General features: G+C 41.0%; 2 protein-coding genes across 3 annotated transcripts in view; both read left to right on the top strand.

The window, feature by feature from the left end:
• Positions 1–656, top strand: part of exd3 (exonuclease 3'-5' domain containing 3) — a 46,684-nt gene extending 46,028 nt beyond the window's left edge. For both annotated transcript variants that reach the window (XM_039779093.1, XM_039779092.1), the window contains exon 21: positions 102–656. In XM_039779093.1, coding sequence (XP_039635027.1) covers positions 102–457 — 356 coding nt within the window. In that variant the 3' untranslated portion in view covers positions 458–656. The remainder of the gene's footprint in view (positions 1–101) is intronic.
• Positions 657–7,388: 6,732 nt separating this feature from the next.
• nrarpa (NOTCH regulated ankyrin repeat protein a) lies at positions 7,389–12,005 on the top strand. The gene is made up of 2 exons (XM_039780663.1): positions 7,389–7,777; positions 7,983–12,005. The coding sequence occupies exon 2, from the start codon at positions 8,478–8,480 to the stop codon at positions 8,814–8,816; it is 339 nt and encodes a 112-aa protein (XP_039636597.1). The 5' UTR covers positions 7,389–7,777; positions 7,983–8,477; the 3' UTR covers positions 8,817–12,005.
• The last annotated feature ends 2,278 nt before the right edge of the window (positions 12,006–14,283 follow it).

Genomic DNA, 14,283 nt, shown 5'->3' with positions numbered 1-14,283 from the left:
GTCTTCGCTTCTGTTTAGTGTTTGAACTTGCTACGGCTAACCTCGCTTATTTTTGACTTTTCAAGAATAAAGTCATCAAAATGTTGGTATTTTGTTTGTAGGATTTCTGCAGGACCAGGACAACACTAACTACACACAACAACAGGAAGAAGAGAAGCTTGGTGACATTCTGACCCCCAGTGTGACCCCTGAAATCCCCAGGTATGTTCAGTGTCAATGGGCCCCCCTTTCAGGGCTGGACCCCGACACCCTGACCTTTCCTGGGGGGGCACCCGTACAGCTCCACACTGTGCCCCCTGCCCTCCTGCAGAGGATACCGCTCTTCTATGTCTGCACCAGATGTGGCAAGGTGTTCTGGGAAGGCTCTCACTTTGGCCGTGTCCTCGCCATGTTTCAGGACGTCTTACACATAACAGACGAGGACACTGAATCCGCTGCAGCGGCACAGCAGAACTGACTTTACCGGACCCTAAAAACCACCCCAAAAATAATATTTTACACGTTTAGAACATAGCTGTCATTAAATCCAATTAAATTGCACCATATATATTAGATACAAATAATAACTTCAAACATCAAATCCATTAAAATAACGAATAATTTGGATAAAAGTAAATAATGAGCCACTCATCCTATGAGAAGTGAGATCATATTTCTTTTTAGCTCCCAAAAAGAATTTTGGTATAGAAATTGACTGTCTACCAAAAACAAAGATAATTTTAAGTTGTATTTGCATTAAGGCTTTTATGTTATTTTTAGATGTATATAGTTTCAACAGTTTTAAACCTATTGCGTTTATAAGAGTTTAAAACTCTCAACCAAAGACGGGTAGCGCTGTGATTACGTTTTGAATTGGCCATTTTTGTTGTTGATTGTATTCTGTTAGCACATGTATGGTGATTTATAGTTTGGATCTGGTATTGTAATGACATAATTATCTGGTCTTGTAATGAGATAATTAAAAATGTCCCTCAAGAACACTTTATCCCACCAGGGAATTGTATCGTAAAACTATAAAGCGCTCTTTTTATTGTTTTTATTTAAAAGTTAAATGATGACGGGATGTCAGTTCTTTGGCCTTTTTAGCAGCCTGTGGTAGTGTATATTTCCAATCTCTGTGATTACATTTGTATACTGTTTATTTAGCCGGAAGCTAAATATGTGATAATAAAGTGATTTTCATTTCCTTTATTAATCTGTGAGAAGTCACAATCGTTTTTTTCAGTGTGCAGGTATTTTTTGATGTGTTTAAGAATTCACAAAGCAGATGGTACAGGACTCCGAGTGGACAGATTGATGAGATCATCTAAGCTTCACTGATGTCTGTCAGGTGTAACACTAACAGTGTGGGGGTTTCCTGCCCCGAGGCTGAAGTGGAGAAGGGTCACAGAGTAACCCAACACACACACTGCCTGAATCCATTCATATTTTCTCATACTTGTCTCACTCCTCTGTTCACAAACCCCACTTTGGAATTGTGTGATTGCAGAAAATGAGATTGCCCAAAAGAGTAAATCTTTGTTCGGAGTCGCACATGCGTAGTAACAAGGTAAGCACTGCTAGCTAGTCAGAAGCAGAGTATGAGGGCGTGCCACTCTAGCAGCTAGGCGAGCATTATAACGTGTGTTATAAAGTGACCAGCGTTTGTCACAGAAGTAAAGGCTGGACTATAACAGAGCTGTTTGGAGCAGTTTGTGAACAGTTTTCTCTGGAAGACAGTAAGTCCCTTTGGGGTGGACTTTGTTTTTTTTTCACTTTGTAAACCTATAATGTGCACGAAAAGATATATATAATACAATAAAGGAAATGGAAAAACCAAAAAGCATAATATAAGCACTTTAAGAGATCAAATGTGGAATATTCTGCTATAAAAGATGTCCTGGTGTTTTCTGGACATGTATGCATTTTGGTCAAGACTGCATTGGATGGCTGACTTAAAATCTTTTTACACTCGTACAATCTTCAGAAACACTAATCACAGTCAGATGTCCACTTTATTTTATTGATCACTGCATTAAAAAAGCCACAGTAATTTCCAAAGACGGGTTATACTGTGAATCACTGAGGTAAATGTGTTTTAAGTGTGTTCATATCACAGCAGCTGAAGTAGGAAGTGAAGAGATTTCAACCTTCAGATGATTCAGTGACACTAGACCATGAATAACATTTCCTTGAGACTGTTTAGGTGAAAACATTCCTCCAGAACATGCACACTATAACCTGATTACCATTATGGTACTATCACGAATAACCACACAGATGTTAAGTGTTTAATGGGAGCTGAAAGTGTAGGGAAGTTCACAAGCTGTCCGTTTGCAGGGAGCAGTGGAAATAGAAATGACTTTGGAATGAGGTGTTATCTAACTAGATGTCTTTTCTTTCCAAAGTCATTGGGAAGAAATGGAAATTTTTTAACATCGTGGGCCTCCACGTGTAAGTAATGTAACACCATTTACCACTTGCATAACCTTAGGTGCATTACAAAATGTATGCATGTTACAGCATCAATAATGCAGTTATCTCTGAGGACATTCTTAGTATTGTCACTTTTGAAGAATGTTACAAAAGTGGGTGTCTATGGCTGTGCATGAAGTTCACTGTTCATTGTGATAGCTAAATGAGACTGATCTGAACCTGCTGCTCATATGTCGTAGGTTAAAATCTAGGCTTCAACAAGAAACTGTCCTGGACAAAGGAGATCATGTGGATTACTGTCTCAGACAGGATTTACAGGTTCTCAAGCAGAGCATCCTGTTATATGTTTATTAGTTATTCTTAAACGTTAAGCATTGTAGATAATCCTGTTGTGAATTTTAGAGCTTTGTGATATTTGGTCTTTCACCAACTATATGTAGTTTTGGCACCAAGGTCAAAGAAATCGCCTACCAAAGAAACACTTGACTTTGACTACAGTCGCACTTACAGTCGTTGTGAAAAACGTAGTTCCATTTCTTTTCATTGTTTCATTTATTTTCCATTCGTTCATTCATTCGTTAAGATGAGGGAAACCGATTTCCATCTCTTTCAGGTGTGGACAAAGGTTGACGACAAGCTGGATGCATGAGTGATCTTTCCGGCTGAAGATGGCCGTTGAGATCAACCTGGGGGGAGGGGGGCCTGATTCTTATCGGCGGAACATTACATTATAGAAAAAGAAGAAGAAAATCCCTAACTTGCAAAATGCGCATTGAACAAGACGCATAATGATATTGTTTTATATAAACTATTTTTTCCTCAAACGTGCATCCAGATATACAAAAGTTTTGGCACATTGCCTTGCGCTCTTTTTTTTTTTAAACACACTGTATCATAACTACAGTAGCATTAATTTACCCTGGAGTATTTGTATTGCTATGAATGAAGTAGACACCCTAGCTCCCAAATAAGCCCCTCTCTGTGTGTCTCGTCCCGTCCTGGTCCGGGTGGTCGCAGCCCCTGCCTCTGTGTAGAGCGCGAGCTTTCTGCTGCAGCACCGTGTTATTTGATCCTTGCTCTTTCTTTGCTGGGAAGAAAAGCTCGCCTCTTTCCCACGCTCTGAGGACACGTGGTGCCCCGAATGAATTGGATTCAGAAGGCCCTCCCTCCTGGTAAAACGTCACTCTCTCTCTCTCTCTCTCTACCTCTCTCGTTCAACATGCTTTCTGGCATGAATGTAAAAGAACACAATTTACAAAGCGTAATGATTAAAAAAAAAAGATCGACATTTTTGCATGACAGTTTCTCCTTCGTGTATCCCAGAAGTGTGAGTTTTCCGATCTGAACTCTCCTCTTCAGCGACATGCATGCGCACAGCATCCCCGACAGGACGGGAGGCTCCTCCGTCTGCCTGGCCCAGCTCTGTGTTCTTTATGTCGATTCGGTCGACTGTGGTGCAGACACTTGTCTTGTTTATCAACACAGAGCAATAGAACAGAGATATGACTGCAAAAATAGAACCAGAATAAACGTGTATTATCTACAGTATGTGTGACCAGTTTGAGAAGAATTGGCCTCAGCGCAGCCTCTGTGCCGGGGCGGCCCCTCACACTAACTGCATAAAACCTGAATATCATCAGTAAAGGCTGACTGAAAGATTTTTGGAGATCGATTATTGCAAATTAGGTCTGTAATTGGCGGGGTTTAGACGCATGGAATGTATGATTTTACTACAATTGTTAGTTACTCAACTTTTGGCTGCAGTTTGTGCCCCCTTCCCCCCAAATTTTTTCCAAGTGTCCAGACGCACTGCTGCCATGAAGCTCTGATAGCGGACAGATGTTCCTGATTTTCCAGATGTTCTGCATCATTCAGTAACCCTAAAAGAAAACGTATATACAGTATAACAAACGTAACACAAACTTACTGATCCTAAAATTATAAAATCTGAAGAAGTAACCCTAACCCCATACTCTTTATGGATTTCCTAATGTACAAACTCCAGGATGCCCAATGCTGTGTCTTATCAAACGAAGCCTGTAGAGACACATTTCAATGAGTCAGAGCCGCTGTCTTTGTTTTTGAACATTTGCAGCTGTGGGCCACTTGTTGCGGAGAAACAAACAGCACATGCACAGTCACCTGCAGATGCACCTACAAGTGTCCAAAACAGATGAATCAGTCTCCCACACAAACTGTTTGGCTTATGAAGAACATAAGATTATACAGAAATACGTGTTGATTGGCTGACAGGAGTCTGGTTAGATTCCATTGTATACTGAGACACTTTTAAAACAACAGTTAAACCTTGGTCCTAGATCAGTAGGCTATGGTTGGTATGTTAACTTGCACATAACCATAGCAACAATACTGTTACAATACCAGTTCTCTCATATAGATTAAAGTTAAGTCCATTTTGTTTTTTTTGCCCATAATCAAAGATTTGCCTTAAAAGGGGTTACATTCTGTAGTAATACAACACCCTCTATCCTGAAACTACTAACCAACTTTACAAAAGTCAATCATGCTTATCTTTTGTGGCTATAGTGTAAACCGTGATAATTCACCCCAGGGTGCCCACGTATAGAGAATAAGTAAGTGCACAGTGTGTGATTTAAAAAAAAAAATGAAAAATGTGGAGGTGACTTTGCAGCCAGTGGTGGAGTGTAACTAAGTACAAGTACACTTACTCAAGTACTGTACTTAAGTTCAAATTGGAGGTACTTGTACTTTACTTGAGTCTGTTCTTTTCATGCCACTTTCTACTCCTACTCCACTACATTTCAGAAAGAAATACACTACATAATCGGACAGTTTTAGTTACTACTTTACAAATTAAGATTTGTGCACACAAAACACTTGTAGTTTATAAAAGACATGTTTTATTATAAATTAAACTAGCCAACAATATACAGGCCTACAAGTCCAGCTGAAATGATTAGCCGATTAAACACTTAGTTGATTGACAGAACTGTTTTGATCGTTTCCAGTTTCTAAAATGTGAGGATTTTTCTGCATTAAGTACTTTTACTTTTAGTACTTTAAGTACATTTTCCTGATGATAGTTACATACTTTTACTTTTTTATTGCAGGACTTTTTACTTAAGTAAAGGATCCGAATACTTCTTCCACCACTGATTGCTGCACATCGTGTTGTTTTCTATACTGGGACGCTGGCAGTGCTGCATCACGCTTACACCATGACCACCAAAAGAGAAGGAAAGATTACTACATACTATATATTAAATTAGTTTGTTCGTCATTCAGGTTAGTTTTTGTGATAACTTGATGCTTATTAAATACTGTCTCCAGGCCAACTTGTGCGTATTTAGAACTGTGGTTGACCTGATTACTTGAACTATGTTTCACTTGCAACAATTGGATGACTAATGACACCTGCCAGCCGAAGTCCACGGCCATGATAACGCACTCCAAATGTTGTGTGTCCAAAAATGTTGCTGCAGTTATGTTTTCAGTCATATTTCCTTAGATTAAATCAAACAGGTTGTGACGTTCATGTGGGATATCTATTGCTGTCTCTCCCACGCTGACGCACAGATGCACACTCACACACTCGTGTAGACAGATGCAGCCACAGACGTGCGCCAAATGTACAGTTCAGAGTGTGGGAAAACGAGGACAGTGTGAAAGCCACCAAACCATCAGAGCGGAGAGCGGCTTATAAAGTGTTACACAGATGAGATGAAGTATGGGCCGCCAAACGGAGCAAACGGCCCCGAGGGGAGGCTGAGATGTACCTGGTGTGGTTTTCACATATTTCTTTCTCTATCTATCTTTCATTCGATCCATCCAGCTCTGTCGCTTTCACATGCATTCTTTCTGTCAAACCCTGCCTATATCTATCAATATCTATCACCATCTTCACCCTGTCTTTCTCACACACACACACACACACACACAGCCACCCAGTTCCCACGGTGGTGGGGGGAGCTGAGCGGGGTGTCAATCTGCGCACAGCGTCACCTCTTTTCACTTGCAAAAAGGAAGTAGCGCAGGGCTTTTGTTATTCGAAGTCCCACAGTCTAAAACAACTGGAATATATCCGCAGTTTATAATTCAAACAGCCAGCTATAATCAGCTCCTCAGGGGTGTTTTTAGATGGAGCGGTACGACTGTGGTGGTAGGCTACTTTACTGTCCCTACCATTTGGTTCGGAGGTAATCACTGTCTGGAGAGAACACAGGTTTTTAGATGCGTTCACACTTCAGACAGCCACTGTTAAAAGTACTTGTATGTCTCCCTTAAGCCGTGACCATGTGGAGAATAAAACTATTTAAAAGCACCGATAGCGTCTGGATTTGAAAAATACTTTACGCACGGGAGCTTTTTGCTCATTTTTATTTCATAGTTGTGCACACATTTACTGGGATGTTCCAGTCATTCGTGACACTACAGAGAAAGTTTTGGGCCATGTATATCAGCAACAGCAGCACGTTGCTGTAAACCACACCCTCTCCTGGATAGTATGTCATTATCAGCACCTTTTCTGCCCCCATTTAACAGGAAAGGGTGTTAATGAGTCCAGATACTCCTATACTTAATAATCTTAATAAACTATTTTGACTAATATTATTTGTAGTCCACGACCCATTTTTTTTTTTTTTTCCCTTTTCAGAAGTTAAATCGTTTCTCAATTTCAGGAGGGATTAAAGTTAAGATGATACAATGCAGTTTTTTCTTGAACTTTCACCTGTTGTGAAAGAAAGCGGTGCATAGGGCCCTATGTCACAGTTTAATGTTGCGTAAAAATTAATTTATTGATTTTTTTATTAAAGTTTTTTGCTTTGCATGAATAAAATCTAATGCGATGCTCTTCAGACACCATTAGCATCGCTGTCAATGAGACGTGGAGAGGCTTGATTGACGTTTTGTTTCGAGTTCCTGTTGATGTTAATCCAGTGGATGGTCCTTTACAACGTGGCCGCTTTCTCAGCAGTTTACAGCTCTGGCAGCACCATACCTCTGGCTTTCAGTCCGCTTCCTGGGGTCGGCTACAGGAGATCGGATGTAGAGCTCACCATAAAATTGCTGTGGACGGGCTTGTTTAATATTTCTGTAGCAACGTTTGGCTCCCTCCTCGAGAGACCACGCCTCCTCCCCGCAGATTCACAGGGCCCTGGTCCCTCCCCCTCACCGACCCGGCAGCCTATAACCTACCCGGGTTTCCGCCCATTCCTCCACAGTTGATTCTTTAGGATGGTTTTTGTCATGCAAATAAAGGACGCGTAAAATATTCCCCCAGAGCGCAGCGCAGGGCAGAGACTCGCGCGGAGGACACAGACCGGGCCACACGGTGGATTTGTTTCGTTTTCGTCGCTACGGACCCGTCCATCTGTCACAGGTAAGTCACACATCCGCAGCGGATTACATTTCCTGACATGTTTAGTAGCAAAAAATCAAGCTGTGTAAACGTGAGCCCACGGAGGTCTCCTCTCTCACTGTTGGATGTGGAGGAATGTGGGGTCTCTCTCGCAGTCTGTTGTTGAGGAATCGGGATTCATGCGGACTTTTCTTGTGTTTTTTTTTTTATTTTTTGTCTTTCCCAGACACCCTGGCCACGAGCAGCGACATATTAACCGGGACGTGTAGCCAGGAATCAGGTCGGACCGTTCAAGGAAACCCTGCGGAGGCTGCCCTGTGGAGATAGTGGTCATACTTCCAGTTTCCCCAAGTGAAGTCGGAGCTGTCTCTTCTCCATCCCCTGCTATAGGCTACCTGCTGCTGCTACAGAGGGGAATACGTCTAGAGACCCCTGGATCGCTTGAGAGTACCCTTTTATATTTTAGGGATTTTAGGATCTCTCAAATATTTACATTTTTGCACACCAAGTGTGTTATTTCCTCTTTTGTCCTTTTTTGGGATATATACAGTGATATTTTTTCTGTTCTAGTACTTTAATGTGCCTTAATAACTGGTTATAATCCAGTGTAAGTGTGGCATTGTCACCAGACCAGAGACGCTCAACAGGGAGAAGACGATTATTATCAGCTTCAGAGCCCAGGCAGGATTACTGGTCCCCCACCCTCCAGCGAGCTGCAACCATGAGCCAGGCGGATGTGTCGACTTGCTCCGCGCCACAGAGGGTTTTCCAGGAGGCGGTGAAGAAGGGCAACACCAAGGAACTGCACTCTTTACTGCAGAACATGACAAACTGCGAGTTCAACGTCAACTCCTTTGGGCCAGAAGGACAGACGGCCCTCCACCAGTCTGTCATTGACGGCAACCTGGAGTTGGTAAAACTGCTGGTGAAGTTTGGTGCAGATATCCGGCTGGCCAACAGGGAAGGGTGGAGCGCTTTACACATCGCCGCCTTCGGGGGCCACCAAGACATTGTGCTATACCTCATCACCAAGGCCAAGTACTCCTCTGGCGCCCGGTGATCTGTCTCTGCTGTCAGGTAAAATAAGAAAAAAATAAAATAAAAATAACAACAGGTGGAAAATAAAACTCCAATACACGGAAAAGTCAGGCTCTTGTAAAAGCAAAAAAAAAAAAAAAATGCCATAATCTACATAGTTGTGCCAAATTAAAAAAAGGAAATAAAAATAGACCTGCACAATTACTCTTCCCTCATTGTTAACCAAACGGGGCCCTCTCTGCACTCCTGAGTGAAGCACCGCATGGTTCATACACAGCGCTTCAACACGAATCTTTAACAAAAGAAACGCCATTTCGGTGAGTTTGTTGGTACTAAAGCTTTCCTCTTGAATGTGTATCGTCCACTATAAAAAAAAAAAAACGAAAGAAAAAAAGCCAGTGTACCTGTGTATCACGTGTGTGTGTTTGGACTCCAGAGTGCAAATGGCCCAGTTTCTTTCTATCCATGACCTCCCATCCCCAGAATACTTTTGAATAGTTTCTTTGTGTGTGTGTGTGTGTGGGGGGGGGGGGCTGTTGCTCCTCATTGTTCACTTGTAAAAACCCTTTTTAAGTTATTTTATATGAAACACGGCACTTGATGCTATATGGCTGCATGCTGGAATATCTAAAAGGGAACACACATGAACAAGAGAAGAAGGGTTGCCCTCTGTTGGCTACCATAGGTCTGTTTTCTTTAGACTAATAGATTCATTGATTTTTATTTTATTTTATTTTTTACTCAAAGAGCGGCATCATGGCTATCCAACACGCTTTCAGATGTGTAATCATTATCTAACAACAAGTGACTCCATCATTGTTGTGAAGTACTGTACACAATAGCTTTACTTTTTTTGTTTTAAGAGACAGTAGCTGAATGCCTCTGCCTACTTCATGCAGATCTTGCCATGCTGGCGTCCAACTTTTCAGGCCATGTGCGACCACTTTGCCGATGGTCATTGTGTTATTAATAAAAAACCGCTGCTTTCGCTTTGTATCAAAAAAAAGTCGCATTTGGAATTCACTTTAAAATCTCCTTTCAGTATTTTATTAACATCCTAGTCATCACTGTGAAAGCAGGCTGGGTTTTTATTTTTTTTATTTTATTTATGAAGGTACATTGAGAAGATGCATTTTTTGAATATGTTGTGGTTCTTCTTCTTCTTCTTTTTTTAAATCTATAAGTGTAAGAATATCTAGGGTGACTCAAGCTGCTTCAGACTCGAAGTATAAACTGTCCCGTGTGGAGGTAGACCTGCCACTCCCAACCCCTCCCCCACTCCCAGAACCCCTTCTGTTAAAGCCTGTTGACCCTCAAGAGGACTTTCTCCCCCATCCTCCCATTAAAAGGACTTTGTTTGGTTGCCTTTTGCCAGCTACCTCGACTATAAAGTATTCTCAAGTTGTTCAGCTCTCTCACCACTCTGCCACGTTGTTGGAGTCTGAGGAGATTCATAATTTGTCTGTGATCATCCACATGCCAGTATGTTTTTTGTAGCCTAACAGACAGATGGACTTCAAAACAGAAGATGCAATGAACCAATTCCTGCATCATCAGTCGGGACAGTTTATTTTTACACTACAACCAAACCAAGGGAGTCTGTGGTTCTCTCTCTCTCTCTCTCTCTCTCCTCTCTCTCTCTCTCTCTGTCTCTCTGTCTGTCTGTCTGTCTCTCTCAAACACACACCCACACACTGCCATTGATTTCCCTATAAACCTCCAATTTCTCTATCTGTCTGTCTTCATTAGCCATATATATATATATATATATATATATATATATATATATATATATATATATATATATATATATATATATATATAATTTTTTTTTCCAGTTATACAAAAATGGAATTGTATCGCATGACTAATAAATGCAGGGAGTTTTATTGCACAAAAATGCGGAGCCTTGTGCGCCCCCAGTGTTTGTACGGGGTAACTGCAGGAGCCAAGGCTTTGGAATAGTTAACTACTACTGAGCAGGACCCTAATACTGTTGGACGATGAAGACTTTAAAAACAACAACAACAACAACACATGACTATTGCAGGATGTCACAGAAAAGGAAAATTGGTTTCATAAACTTGCCTGCTGCATTTTGAAAGTCATGACACCCTAACATTTGTATCAATGCTGCTTGTATGTTTCTTTTTTTTTGTTTGTTTTTAAAGCCTACTGCTCAAATGGCCCACCGTTGTAAAAATGCTTCACAGCAACACTGGTTTCACCACATGAGAAGCTGTTGAAAGAGAGTGTGTTTTTTTTTTAATGGTCGTGCGTTTGTATGATTGTGTGCTTCTCATGAGGGCCCTGTGTCGCTGTTGATAAAACAGTCATGGAGACTGAGAACTTCTCATTTGAAACCTGGAACAACCACACGTAAACTGAAGCGATAGATCCACTACATCAAGGTATAGATTGGTATCAGGCAACAAATTAAATATGCATCGCTTGTCTTAAACTTGATGTTTTTTTTTCTTTTGTTTGTTTGACTATTGCACTGATGACTGTTGTTGAAAAGTTGGCTTTTATGTGTCAACTTTTAAATTTTTTTTTCTGAATAGAAAAAAACAAAACGAACACAACAAAATACTATTGTATAAATATATGCTCCAGGTGATAATGTGTGTGTTACTTTGTGGAAAAAACATGATGTTTTTTTTTTAACAAAGATGTGTGTATCTCTGTGATTGGGTGTATGTATATATACATATGGATATATATATATCGATGATGATGATGATGATGATATCTTGGGGCACTTTCTTTTTTGAAGTGCTGTCTTCCTGTTTTTTTTGAAAGGGGAATAATACATTTGATGGTAAGATCATTGTAACATGATTAAAAATTGCACGGTTGTGTGGTTGTTTGGCTTACCAGGGTCATAACATTTATGATGTAAGGAGCCAGCTGCCGGATTGGTGTACATGAGTGAAATTATTATTTTTTTTTTAAGAGAAAGAAAGCGCTGACTTCTTTGGACCAAGTTGTGTTTCTGGTCTTGCTTCATTTCAAGCAAGAGGAAACAGCTGATTTTTTTCATGAGTGATGCAGATGTTCCATCATGTTTAATTCTGTTTGTATTCTTTTGTTTTTGAACATTTGTAACACTGTGATGATGACGTGATGTCATGTGGAGATGCGTGCTGTATTATTTTTGTACGTTTGTGTACAAGCCAGTAAAGAAATCATTAAACTCAAATTCTCTGTGTATGCATACATTTCTTCCTCATCTACCAAGCAAAAAGCTACATTCTCCTCCCCCTTCTCCCTTTTCCCTCCTCCTCCCTCCTGCTGCATTTTTCATAGAAAAGATTGGTTTGGGAAACACACCCCTCCTCTCTCTCTTTTCCCTCCTTGTCTTCCAAACCGGGCCCAACCCAGATCCCCATTCTCTCCTTTTGTCATTCATCTGGCCTCATCCTTTCACTGCCGGGATAAAAGAGCCCAGTGCATTGTGGGTAGGCTCAGTTTAAAGAAGGGTCCCCTCCCCTGTGTGTGTTGTGGGAGAGCTGGTTTTATGTTACCCCCACACACTCAAAAACTTTCCAACACACACTCCTCTCTTGTGCTCTCTTTCTGACCATTAAGGCCCCAGCTCTGCGCTACATTTCAGCTCTCTGCTAACAACCTGCTTTTGCACTCAAGTGTGTCTTTCACTCAACATCTATTCTCTTATACTCAAAATTATCTTTGTTCCTTTCACTGCACTAATCCCTTCCCATATGCTGTGTAACACTACTTCTATAACAACAACAACAAAAAAAAGTCTTGCTAATTCACAATCAGCTGATTTGTTGGAGGGAAATGAAACATTTTTTCATGTCTATTTCTGTGATTTTTCTTGTGAAATATGTACTTTGAAGCCTCCTGTGATGGTGCATGAAATGGCCCTAAAAAATGGTTGGTTAAACTAACTACTCGCACTTAATTTGGACCGACCACAAGTCAAAAAACTGGAACACACTGATTCATTTGCATCCAAAACAGTTAACAAAACACTGTTAGTGTGTGTATTTTGTGTTGGCCGACAAAAGTTGATGTGATTTTTAAGCGAAGCCTTTAAATGAACATTTTTAATCATTTTCTTGTTCTTCTTCTCCACTGTACTAGCAGCACTTATAAAAGCACAAGATACCGGTGGTGGTTACATTTTGCTCAAGCGTCTCAACACCTGTTTACTTGAACTGAAACCTTTCATTGAGTCATGTTCTCACCGTTTCATGGAAATGCTGCGTTGCAACTGATATTGCGCGGCTGTGGGAGGGTCGTGGGAAAAGGGACAATTCATCTTCCTGCATGTCGGATCTGTTCGTGTTGTAACATGTGCTGGGTGTCAACCAGCAGTCAACTGTTGAGGGTTACAAAATATGAGTAGAATAGAGAGAATATTGAGAGATTTGATATCAGTGTGATCCTGAATTTAAATTCTAAGTGATAAAGTTTGATTGTTAGAGCAGCAGTTAAACTTGCATTCCGAGCTGCAGCTGAACCATCTTTGACCTCAAATGTTCTGCACTGACACACCAAGCGCTGATCTGATGCATTTCTTTGTCAGATACAAACTCAGCACCAGGAAAGTTAGCTCCTCTAAACACCAGCCCCCTCTGTGTTTTGATGCCGTGGCAGGCTGAACGGGCTATCTGGCTTGCTGCTCGCTTGTCCTTTCCCCTCTCCCTCCCAGTCTCTCACTTCTGCAGGATGTTTTTGTTGAGCTGGGTTCCCTATTGTTCACACACTGAGCTGGCTGGCCTCCCAGGGTTGCTGCTGGCTGCCAGGCCACCTAATAGGTTCTTCATGTGCCTTGGCTTTCCTCGCTTGTCTTGGTCTTGCCTGTGCATGGAGAAGCCTGCTTTTAGTGAGCCAGAAAACACAATACATTTTCTGGAGGAATTTTGCAGAGAAAATCAGATAAAGAATTGTTTGGGGAATTACTTTAGAGCAGCATCAAAACGACTTTATTAAAAAAGTGAACAGGCCACTTTGGCATATATAATTGGTTACAGCCCTGTGCATGTGCATGTATTGTCTGTTTTGGTATTTCACACATAAATCGAGTAAATTATTGTTGGTGCGTCGATGTTACAGCAGCTGCAATCAAGTGTGTCTGTGTGATTATCTTCCATCTCCATTCAAAAGGCCATTGTTCCGTGGCTCATAAAATATTCATATGCATGCTTACACCCCTCATTTGAAGGCTTACACTTGATCTGTAAGACACAAGATTAACTGAACATCTTGTGATATGTGTAAAACACAGTTTAATTGGTTTTGTAACACTAAATTCCTCATTTTATAACGGCTCCTGTTCAACATGTGTACAATGATGCAAGCTTTGATTATGAGATCCCCCCTGTGTATGACTTCCTCAAAGTGCTTCGGTATTGACATGATTGCTGTCTGGCCACATAAAGAGGAACTTAGAGAAGCGTTAAACAGTCTTTCCAGTATCTTAGTTTTGTTGCACCTGTTAAGGCGGGACAACTTAT

Source organism: Perca fluviatilis, chromosome 17 (assembly GCF_010015445.1).
Source record: "Perca fluviatilis chromosome 17, GENO_Pfluv_1.0, whole genome shotgun sequence".
Classification (NCBI taxonomy): Eukaryota; Metazoa; Chordata; class Actinopteri; order Perciformes; family Percidae; genus Perca; species Perca fluviatilis.
This window is presented reverse-complemented; position numbering and strand designations above follow the sequence as displayed.